This window comes from Mesoplodon bidens, assembly GCF_964165515.1.
Source record: "Mesoplodon bidens genome assembly, chromosome: 13".
NCBI lineage: Eukaryota > Metazoa > Chordata > Mammalia > Artiodactyla > Ziphiidae > Mesoplodon > Mesoplodon bidens.
Genome location: NC_138169.1, coordinates 15,684,738 through 15,696,115, shown reverse-complemented (window position 1 = coordinate 15,696,115; position 11,378 = coordinate 15,684,738). Strand labels below are relative to the sequence as shown.

The 11,378-nt window shown below is 51.4% G+C and overlaps 1 protein-coding gene across 1 annotated transcript; it reads left to right on the top strand.

The window, feature by feature from the left end:
* Positions 1-3,331: 3,331 nt before the first annotated feature.
* On the top strand, positions 3,332-10,964 carry DRC10 (dynein regulatory complex subunit 10). Its single transcript, XM_081252881.1, has 4 exons — positions 3,332-4,140; positions 7,053-7,286; positions 9,093-9,164; positions 10,517-10,964. Exons 1-4 carry the CDS (start codon positions 3,412-3,414, stop codon positions 10,817-10,819), a joined length of 1,338 nt encoding a protein of 445 aa, XP_081109007.1. The 5' UTR covers positions 3,332-3,411; the 3' UTR covers positions 10,820-10,964.
* The last annotated feature ends 414 nt before the right edge of the window (positions 10,965-11,378 follow it).

The following is an 11,378-nucleotide window of genomic DNA, read 5'->3' as shown; positions in this document are numbered from 1 at the left end:
AATTTTAAAAGGAGAGTCTTGGGCTTCCCTGGTGGCGCAGTGGTTGGGAGTCCGCCTGCCGATGCAGGGGACACAGGTTCGTGCCCCGGTCCGGGAGGATCCCACATGCCGCGGAGCGGCTGGGCCCGTGAGCCATGGCCACTGAGCCTGCGTGTCCGGAGCCTGTGCTCCACAACAGGAGAGGCCACGACAGTGAGAGGCCTGCATACCGCAAAAAAAAAAAAAGAAAAAAAAAAAAAAAAAAGGAGAGGCTTAAGTTGGAAATGATTGAAATATTAAGGTTCGTGGCATTAATGAAGTGATCGTATCAGAATTCAAGGAAAGGAGATTCTCCAGTGATTTTTGTAATCAGAGTCAGATGCATTTCCCCCAGTTCCAGTTCCACCAGCTTTTTCTTGTTCACCCAAATGAGCTGTCAGGAACTGATGGGCGTCGTCATAATCAAAGAAAACAAGTTTGCCCTTTAAAGCAAAGAGGTAATTTGGCTGAAAGCAAATTGGAAACATTTCCCATAAGGTTGCATTTGCAGCTGCAATCTCTAAAGAATTTGAGAGTTTTGATTTATGCTTGAGAGCCTTGGGGGACCATGGGGAGAAGTGAGTTCATTAAACACTTGGTTCACATTCATTCTGTGGCCCGTGGGGTGGAGATCCTTCATTCCCCGGGGAGGCCGAGGAAGCTCCATGGCTGTCCCTAAAATGTTATTTTCAGGAAAAGCCTTAAGGAACTCACGAGACTGATTGGGGAACAGGAAGCAGGTGGGAATCAAGGAGATGCAAGATAATGCCCTTCTGCCCCAGTCCTCAGCTCCCAGAGGCTTCTGATTTTTCTTTTTTTTAAATAAATTTATTTATTTATTTATTTATATTTTTGCCTGCATTGGGTCTTCGTTGCTGCGTGCGGGCTTTCTCTAGTTGTGGCGAGCGGGGGCTACTCTTCATTGCGGTGCACAGGCTTCTCATTGCGGTGGCTTCTCTTGTTGTGGAGCATGGGCTCCCAGCGCACGGGCTTCAGTAGTTGCAGCATGCGGGCTCAGTAGTTGTGGCTTGCGGGCTTAGTTGCTCTGTGGCATGTGGGATCTTCCTGGACCAGGACTTGAACCTGTGTCCCCTGCATTGGCAGGCAGATTCTTAACCACTGCACCACCAGGGAAGCCCAAGGGATCCATTTTTCCTGGCCAAGGAACAAAGCCTCCTTAACACCTGATCTGGGTGCATTTCTTCCTGTTCTTTGTTACTTTAGGTGTTCCTTGGATCTCCTTACTCTTTGCCTTGCTGAACAGGTGTCGGTTGTGGCTTCATACATCGCTTCCTCCTCCCTTGCATTCATATCTCCATTCCTAAGGTCTTCCTGGAGCCCCCTCGACCTTGTGTTGTCAGTTGCCTAGCATATTTTGTCAGCTAGGGTCCTTTGATCGCGAGCAACAGAAACTAACCCTGGCTAAGCAAAATGGTGAAGGAAAAGCTGAAGATCCAGCCCTCAGACAGGACGACAGCCAAGGAAGTTCTGGGGATCTTGGTAGCAGAATCTTCAGGAACCCATCACGGGCATGAATCAGGTCCTGCCATTTCTCATCCATGAGTCACTCTTCAGGGTTCTTAGGAGGCAGAGACCAGGATTGTTTGATTGGCAGTCCCACCAAGACCACACACAGGGAGAGAGAGGATGAGCTCCTCAAAGGAAAAGTGGGGTGCTGTCCCCCGATGAAGAGCAAACAGGTCGCGGGAAGGCCGAGACATCCTTGCCCACTGTCTACTCCAGTTACGGCAGCTATAGCTCGATGAGTTTAAAACTGAAGTCCCTATCTTCCCTTCTAAACTTCCTCTCCCGATTTCCCTAGATTCTCAAGGGCCCCACCATTCTCTCCCATCCCCACCCAAGCTCAAAACTGTCCTTCATGCATCAGGTCCTAATGGTTCTTTCTTCAAAACGTTTCTCACATCCACAGACAGTATGAAAAATTGAAATGGCCCAGGTAACCTGTAGTGGTGGCAACAGATCTCTCCCCAGGATGAATATCAGTTTTTTTCCGTGCTGGGAATTCAGGAGTCATGAAAATTGATAAAGCCTCTGCCTTCTTTGGAGCTTACTTTTTAGAAGAGGGGAAAGACAGACAATAAACAAATAAAGAGGTCCATGGACAGATGTCATATGGTGAAAATTAACCTGCGGAAAAAGTAAACAGGATAAGGGGACTGGGAGGGTGGGGGAGAAGGAGAGGGTTTATATTTTACATCAGGTGTCAGTAAAGCACTCACTATGACACTAATATTTGAGCTGAGACGAAGGGAAGGTAAACTCTGGGAGGATAGGAACTATACCTTGTATCTTTTTTATAACCCCAGGGGCTCAATGAATACCTGAATAGATGACTACAGGGCTGATCTTTTTTTTTTTTTTGTGGTACGCGGGCCTCTCACTGTTGTGGCCTCTCTCATTGCAGAGCACAGGCTCCGGACGTGCAGGCTCAGGGCCATGGCTCACGGGCCCAGCCGCTCCGTGGCATGTGGGATCTTCCCGGACCGGGGCACGAACCCGTGTCCCCTGCATCGGCAGGCGGACTCTCAACCACTGCGCCACCAGGGAAGCCCTTAATCCATTCTTAAAAGCCAATGCAAATGCGCTGTGCTGGTCCTCATGCTGTTCGCTCTCAGCACCATTATTTGCTTGTCCCTCTTCCGCTCTGTCTCCAGCTGCTGACCCCTGCAGGCTGCATTGCCCAGGCTCCCTTGTCCCTGGTTTCCCACTGGATTTGGTCAGTGGGAGGCACTGGTGTTAGACTGGAAGGCTGGACAAAGGGAGAAACCAGATTTCTCCTCTTCTCTCTGCTTTGGGCTGCATTTCCGGCAGTGGCCACAGCTCCACTGGGGCTATAGTGACTCCTGGACAGGAAATGGCTGTGGCTCCAGCTTCCCCTGGGTGGCCCTGATCCCCAAACCCAACGCTTCCTCCTCCTTCGTGGTTTCCTGCCATTGACAATCGCTGGGTGGCTTTCCCTCCCCCTGGTTGGCCTCTCAATTCTTCCATCACCCACGTAACTGGTTGCTGTGTTTGAATACCTAGAATGATGCCTGTATTCCTGGTTGGTCCCTGCCTGACACATGTGCCTGAGACCCAGCTCCACACATGGTCCCCTTACCCTTGGGGCCCTGAGCACTGTTACAAAGCTAAAAACTGCTTTCCTTGAGAGGTTCTGTGTAAAAGCTGCAGAGCATCTAAGACAGACTCTCCACGTCAACAGTTTACGGCTGCTGTGGCCACACCAGCCATCCCGAAGTCAGCCTGACTCTGCTGACTACTTACTCCTTCCTTTTTCAGGGTTGCCAGAGACAATAAAAGCAGGAAGCCCAGATAGTCCACCAAAGTCTCAATCTCTCAGGGCGTACAAAGGCGAAGAAGACCGCTCATAAAATGGCTTTGGACGTCCTTGCCGTGGCCCCTCTCTACCAAGACCCTGACGTCAACAGAGTAAGGCTGATAGCACAGACAACCAAAAAGTCCACCACCCCGCCAAAACCCTTGCCTCCTACCAAGACCAAACTCACCACCATCGAGACCAAAAGGATCATGTCCGTCCTGGACGAGACCATTCACAAGGTGGAGTGGGTGACCCTGCTGTCATACGTGGCATCCAGCTCCAAGAATTTGGAGGGGATGCTGGGGGAGGACATCATGAAAGCAGTGAGAGAGCACGAGGACCTTTGCCAGATCCTCCTGGATCGCATCAATTACCTGCAGGAGGAAGAAAGGCAGTTGCAGGAGGAAGAAGAGTTCGAGGATGAACCGTGGTTCCGAGACCGTGTCCTCTCCATAAAGGTGCAGAAATCCCACCTCCCACCCCTTATGCAGCAGATCAAAGGATCCACCAAGAACATCGTGAGATTCCTGCTCAGTAACCCCCAGGCTGCCAGTCTGTTGCAGGTGCAGACCCCGGGCAGAAGTGCGGAAGCCCAGAGTTTTATTGATAGCCTGGTAGAACTCCGAGGTTTCCTGTTTGAGAAGCTAGTCACTAGTCCCATGGAAGCCAGAGACAAGACTCAGTTCCTCCAGGACATCACCAGACGGAATCAGAGGAACCAAGAAATCATCGATACACTGGAAAATGAATTGGCAGTCTGCGTGAGGAACAGGGATGCAGAGGTATCACTGCACAGTATTGGTCAGGGTATAGAAGGAGCCCCAGGGAGGAGCCCAAATCTTTTGGCAGTTGGGTTTTTTCCTCAGTGATTTAAATAGCTGTTTTCATTCATTTACTCCATAAATATTGTTTTGAGCACTTACCAGGTGCCAGGTCTTATAAATGATGAGTCCACATGGTCCCAGCCTCATGGAGTTCATGATAGGGAAGGTAGGTCTTAAAGAGCTGATTTAATTACAGTTTTGAGAAGTACAAGGAAGGGTAAGTATAGGGTGCTATAAGACAGTGTTATAGGAAACCTGAACTTGGAACTCAGGGACGTTGAAGTCAAGACATGGAGAATGAGAGGGAGTGAACCAGGCAAGTGAGGTAGAGAGAGACCTTCCAGGCCAAGGCTGGATAGTAAATACTTAATTTGAGGCTTTGCTGACAGATTACACAGGGCCTTTGAGGCCTAATCGAGGAATGTGGTCTTTGTCCTGAGGGTAAGGGGCAGGTAGGAGGAGTGGAAGCTCTAGAAGAATTTTTAAGAGGGGAAAGGATAACATGATCCCAACCTAATAATAACCATCTGGGGACACATACTATGTGTTATTCTTTACACACATTTTCGCACTAACAACTAGCAAAGTCCCTGGGAAGTGGCATATAAGTATAGGTTTGGCTGCCAAATCAGAGACCCCAAATGACAGTGGCTTAGTCAAGCTGGTGATGTATTTCTGTTTAACAGAGAGCTGGCATGGAAGCTCTGCTTCGTAAACTCATCAGGGGCCCAGGTTCCTTGCTGCTGGCTTCTCTGCTGTCCCCCACATGGGACTTCTAACTGTGGGCCCAGAAGGCTGCTCCAGCTTTCCACCGTCATGTCACCACTGGTCCAGCCAGCAGGAAGGAGGAAAGGGGAGGAGGGGACTTTGTCCTACCCTTTTGGGACATCACCTAGAAGCAGCATTCATACAGTTCTTAGCTACACCGAGTGCTAGAGATGCTGGGAAAGTGGTCTGTAGCTGGGGCCACCTTCCCAGTGAAACATTCTGCTCTACAGCCTTTCTGGGGAGAACAGGTCCTGGGGGACAGCCAGCCAGCACTGCCACATTTTCATCACCCTGTGATAGATGAGAGATCAAGGCCACCCTCCCTCCTCGATGTACTAGCTCGGGGGGGGGTCCCCCCTTCCTTATGTTCTCTCCGACTTTGTCCTGTACAGCATTCATCAGGGTTTGTTGATGACTATTTGTGTGATGATTTGATGATATGATTGGGGTCTGGCTCCCCGACAAGAGGACAGGGACCTTGTCTCTCTTGGCCTTCCACTGTGTCCCCAGTGGGCCTGGCACAAAAAGGGGGACAAGGTAATTATCTGCTGAGAGATGACAGGCTCCTGGGTGCTCAGGGGAGACCACTCATAGGTTGGAGGGGTGTCACCTAGGGACAGGAAGAGGACTTCCAAGTGGCTTTGCCAGTCTCATTCGGGTAGTGGAAACAGCTTGGGGCTGCCAAGTTGGACAGACCTGGGGTCAAATTCCATTTCTGCCAAGTGGGCAGGTTTCATCAGGTCACTGGATCTCAGTGTAAAATGAGAGGATGACACCAATAAGGCATGTTGAGGGGTCCACAAGAAAAGCTCTGACTGCAAATAGTACTGCCTGCTTCAAACCCAACCCCTGAAGGCTGAAGACTTGCCCACAGGACAGGCTTGCCTCAAACCCCTCCCCGCCCCGCCTCCCACTCCCTGAGTACAGGAAGTGAGCTCAGGCCCGCTGCGGCCCGGCTGCCCGCTGCCCCCAGCCCGAGGCTGCTGGCCTGAGCCAGCCACAGCCCCCGTGTGTTCAGAGGGACACCCTAGCACTTGTGATCAGCCTTTGGAGTTTATTTACGAAACAGCGGCGCCCCCGAACCCCAATTCCTGTTTTATTTTATTTTATTTTATTTTTCATTTATTTATTTTTTTTTAACATCTTTATTGGAGTATAATTGCTTTACATTGTTGTGTTCGTTTCTGCTGTATAACAAAGTGAATCAGCTATATGTATACATATATCCCCATATCCCCTCCCTATTGCGTCTCCCTCCCACCCTCCTTATCCCACCCCTCTAGGTGGTCACAAAGCACTGAGCTGATCTCCCTGTGCCATGCGGCTGCTTCCCACTAGCTATCTATTTTACGTTTGGTAGTGTGTATATGTCCGTGCCACTCTCTCACTTCGTCCCAGCTTACCCTTCCCCCTCCCCATATCCTCAAGTCCATTCTCTAGTAGGTCTGTGTCTTTATTCCCGTCTTTCCCTTAGGTTCTTCATGACCATCTTTTTCTTAGATTCCATATATATGTGTTAGCATACGGTATTTGTTTTTCTCTTTCTGGCTTACTTCACTCTGTATGACAGACTCTAGGTCCATCCACCTCACTACAACCAATTCCTGTTTTAGAACCGACTGAGGGGCAGGAGCCAAGCCAGGCCCTCAAGGGGAGAGTGGGGGGGGCCAATCCCTGTGGCGTGTGTTTATCTCACACTTTCATGCATCGCGCCAAGTGTCCCTGGCAACTAGGCACTCCCCTGCTGTGACCCGGCAGGAGCGTCGCGCTGTCGCAGACCTCTCCTCCTGTGACCCCGCTCAGGCGCGCCTGTGCACTTCACTCACGCCGGGAAATAGAGGATGGCGGCCACGAACGTGGGCTCTGGATCAGACAGACCCGGCTTCAAATTCCATCTCAGCTGCACAACCCCAGACAGACTCAACCCCCCTGAGCCTCAATTTCCCGGTCTCTAGGCAGGCTGTCCCCGTCCTCCGGGGCCAGGGCTGGGATTTGGTGAGGTGGTAACGCCCTGTCCTGAGGGGGCTGCAGGCATGCCAGCCTCTCCTGTGATGCCTCATGATCGCGGAGGTATCCTGGAGCCTCTCTTCTTCCTGGCCCAGGTAGAGAAGGAGAACTTCGTGATCCAAGAACTGAAAAACCACCTGCACCAGGTGCCCAAGTTCTCAGAGAACAGCCTCCTTCGCACCAAGCAGGAGGCTGAGGAGCAGCAGAAGGCGGACTTCCAGGCCTCGCAGGCCCGGGTGGCCAAGATCCAGCAGGAGATCCTGCTGCTGCAGTCGCGGTTCAACAGCCTGGTCATGGAGAACTGGAAGGCAGAGCAGGCGCTGAGGAAGGTGCCCTGGGAAAGCGGGGCGGTGGGGACAATGGGGCCACTGGGGCAGGGGAGGGGGTGAAGGGAGGGCCAGGCGCAGGGCTTGGGGTGGGGGGCAGGGCTGCTCCAGCCACCTGGGGAGCAGCTCCCTGGGGGGAAGGGTGCAGGGAAGCCCAGGATGGATGCAGTATCCCTCGGGAGGCGGGAGGGAGCAGCACACAGGCCCAGGGACTGGGGGCAGAGAGATCAGGTCCTGCTGCAGGCCAGCTCTGTGACCTTGGGCAAGTTCCTGAACTCCTCTGAGGCTCACAAGGAGGATGATACCCACCAGTCCTGCAAAGGAAATGAAAGGCGCACAGAAACCTCTGGCAAATCTCTTAACTCCCTCCGAGCCTTAGTTTTCACATTTTAAAAATGAAAGCGATTGAATAGGCCTTAATGAGTTGCTATGAGAATTAGATGGGATGATGGGTAGCCAGCTGGTAGCACCTAGTAGGTGCTCAATAAATATCCTTTTTTCATCTGCCTTCTCCATCGTCTCAGCTAGGACCCAGGCCCAGCATGCATCCAGCTTGCTTCCGATTCCCTTTCCTCACAAAGGGCACCCTTTCTAACACTTGTTCTCAGATTCGTTATTGTTTCACTACACTTTTGAGCATCTGATGGAAGCACTGGGCCTCTCCCCCATGAAAAGGCTCAGAAGTACATACCCATGGTGCAGGGCAATTCTTGGGTCACAGGCCCCCTGAAGCCAGCCCATCCATGGTGCCCAAGTTACGAACTCTTGCACTGTAGGACTAAGGAGCTGATTTTTTTTTTAATTGAGGTGAAATTCACATAACATAAAATATAACCATTTAAATTTATTCAGTGGCACTTAGTATATTCACAATGTCGTACAACGACAACTTTTATCTAGTTCCAAGATATTTTCATCACCTCCAGATAAAACCCTGTACTCATTAAGTAGCTTCTCCATCCCCCTCCCCCCAGTCCCTGGCAACCACTAATCTACTTTTTGTCTCTATGGATTTGCCTATTCTGGACTCTTCATGTAAATGGAATCATACAATATGTGGTCTTTCGTGTCTGGCTTCTTTCACTTAGCATTGCACTTTCAAGGTTCATCCACGTAGCATTTACCAATACTTCACTCCTTTTTATGGCAGAATAGCATTCCATTGTATGTACAGGAGCTGATCTTTTAAAAACAAAATTAGGTCATGTTCCTCCACTGTATCTAACTCCACCCAACAGCTTCCACTCTCCCTTACGTTAGAAACCAAACTCCTTCCACTGCTGACACTCCCTCTGTGACACAGCTTCTCACTCTGAGCTCAACGGGACCATTCCCCTCCCCGGCCATGCCATTCCAGCCACACTGGCTCAGTTCCTACTCTTTAAACATCACCAGCTTGTTCCCACCTCAGGGCCTTTGCACCTGCTGCTCCCTCTGCCTACAGTGTTCTGGAGCTGGACTGCTGGCTTCAAATCCAAGCTCCACCACCCGTGAGCTCTGTCATCTTGGGCCAAGTGAGTTAGCACATCTGATCCTCCGTGTCCTCGCCTGTGAAATGGAGAACGTACCTTGTGATGTGGATTCAGGAGGCGAGGCGTGATGCACGGCCTGCGGATGCAGAGCGGGCTGAGTGCTTTTTATTGTTAATATTAGTATTAATATTGGATTATGGATTAACGGATTATTTTAATAATTAATTGTGGATTAATTAATGTTAATCAATAATATTATTATTAATAAAATATCCATTAATATTAATAATTGATTAATATTAATCCATCACACAATGACTAACTGAATTTTTTTTAGAAAAAGTATAAAGTGGAAACGGAAATTGAGAACTGGATCCAGAAATACGATTTGGAGATGAGTGAAAAGCAGGTATTTGTCTGCCTAAGTCTCTCTCAAGTGTGTTTCCCAAGATCCTCTAGGAATGGGGGTGAGGGGTGGAGAAGAGAAGCCCTAGTATGTATGGTCCATGGTCTATGCCAAGTTCTGGGCCTCTCCAGAGTGGCTTCCCTGCCCCTTCCTTAGGCTCAAGGGTTTGTCTAGCCTGGGGCAGTGAGGGGAGTGGTGGGAAAGGAAGGAGCCGGAAGCTGCGAGCCACCAAGATGTGCTTGACCCCAGGCCCGAAGATCTTGGCTCCATCTACTGTCAACTTCCCAGACTCCCCGTTCCCTCCTGCTCAGCTCCTGCCAGCGGCCCCCTAAGCCGGGACTCATCCCCATGGGATTCAAGCATTCACCTCCACCACTTCACTCAGTCACTCAGGAACTTTCTACCGAGTGCTTAGATGTGCCAGGTGCTGGGCTCCAGCGGTCAAGAAAGTCCCCATTGTCATCTGGAGGTTCTACTCTAGTGGCACTTACTCGCTGTGTGACCCTAAGTAAGGGACTTGACCTTTCTGAGCCCATTTCTGCATGTGATCACAGTAACACCCACGCTGGAACCATGGTGGGGATTGAACGAGTCACTGTTGTCACAGGTGCTTGTACAGCACAGGATCTGGCCTGGAGGAGGTGCTCAGGGAATAGTAGCCTAAAAACGGGGTGCCCTTAAGCCTCCACCCAGCTCTGTGATAACATCGGTGGCCCACAGCCCCGACTTTGGGGCAGGGGGGCCTGGTGAGCACTGGAAGTGACATCAGCCTCTGAGTGGTCAACGTCAGGTGTGCTGTATGATCCTGAATGCTCTACGAAGGGGGAGACTTTGGAGGCTGTGCTCCTGTTTCTCTGTTCCCAATGAGGGTGGTGGGTTAATGATGGCAGAGACCGAGTCCACTTAGCTCTGTGTCCTCTGGAAGTACTTTTCTTCTGGTAGATGCCTGGTGGGAGGGGGGGATGGAGGTTGCATCCATCCCGTCATTTAATCCTGGAAATAGCTCCCACCCCTGCTCCTGGGTTTGGAATTGTCCCCATGTTTCAGATGAGGAAAAATGATGGCTTGAAAGGTGAAGCCCCTCAAGATGTGGCTAAGCTGAGATTGGAAGCCCAGCCTGCCCAGCCCATGAGCCGTGTTCTTTCCTCCTTCCTGAAACTGTTTCAGCTGGGTCCCACCGTAAACTCAGATGGACCGCGTCAGCTCTCCCATTCTCATCTGGGCCTCAGATGCGGAAAGGCTTAGCGTAGGCGGCATTACTGGGGTGGAAGCGCCTTCGGGAAGGGTGGGAACAGAAGATGGTGGCAGGCGGTGTTCTGTGCCTGGAGACCCCTACCCCCTGCCTCTCACCCCAGGATGAGTACGAGGAGTTGGATGTCATCCACAAAGAGGAAAAGCTCCAGCTGGAGGAGCTGAAGAGACGGCATGACGTGCTGGTGGAAGAGTTCTCCCAGATCCGGGCCGAGCAGGAGATCAACGCCAAGAAGAGGCTGGAAGCCGAGCAGGAGATGGTGCGCATGGTGCGGGCTGCCACGCTCATCCAGGCCCTGTGGAGGGGCTACCTGGTCCGCTCCATGCTCAGGTCCAAGAAGAAGCGGAGCAAGAGCAAAGTGAAGGAGAAGGGCAAGGGCAAGGGCAAGGGCAAGGTCAAGAAGTGAGTCCTTCCCCCAGCCTGCCCAGACCCCTGCCCTCACCATGACCTTACCTCTCACTCGAGAGCCGGCCTGGAAGCCCCTGGGATGTGGAGCCCTGCAATTCATGGCTTTAACACTTTTTCAAAATTAAAAACCCTTTTAAACCACAGCCTACAAATAAACTTCACTTTACCCAGGGCCATTGGGTGCGTGTCCATGCTGCAGATGCCAATTCCATGAGGGGAACACACAGGCTGGATGTCAGCACGTAACCATTCCTTCATTTAGCTTCGGTGGGAAGCCAGACCCTGGGCTGCATCCCCCTCGGTCCCAGCCCAGAAGCTGCCATGACTGCGATGGACACATCACCCACCAGGACAGCTGGGTGTGGGTCACAGCTGCCCACAGGGGAGGGCGGGGCAGGCAGAGAACCCCAGGAGAAAGAGGGAGGGTTTCAGGCTGCACCCTGCCCCTGCTCTGGGTATCAATTTGCCCATAACTTCTCCCTGGTTTAGCATCGTGAAAGCTCAGGGGTCCTGAAGTCATAAACCAGCAACCTCACATTAGCCTTATTCGGTGTCCA

Bases quoted from the DNA above. Each gene is read 5' to 3' on its own strand.
- DRC10 (XM_081252881.1), top strand. From the start codon at position 3,412: ATGGCTTTGGACGTCCTTGCCGTGGCCCCTCTCTACCAAGACCCTGAC. The intron at 7,287-9,092 runs GTGCCCTGGGAA...AATTTTTTTTAG, and splicing joins CAGAGCAGGCGCTGAGGAAG to AAAAAGTATAAAGTGGAAAC. The intron at 9,165-10,516 runs GTATTTGTCTGC...CTCTCACCCCAG, and splicing joins TGGAGATGAGTGAAAAGCAG to GATGAGTACGAGGAGTTGGA.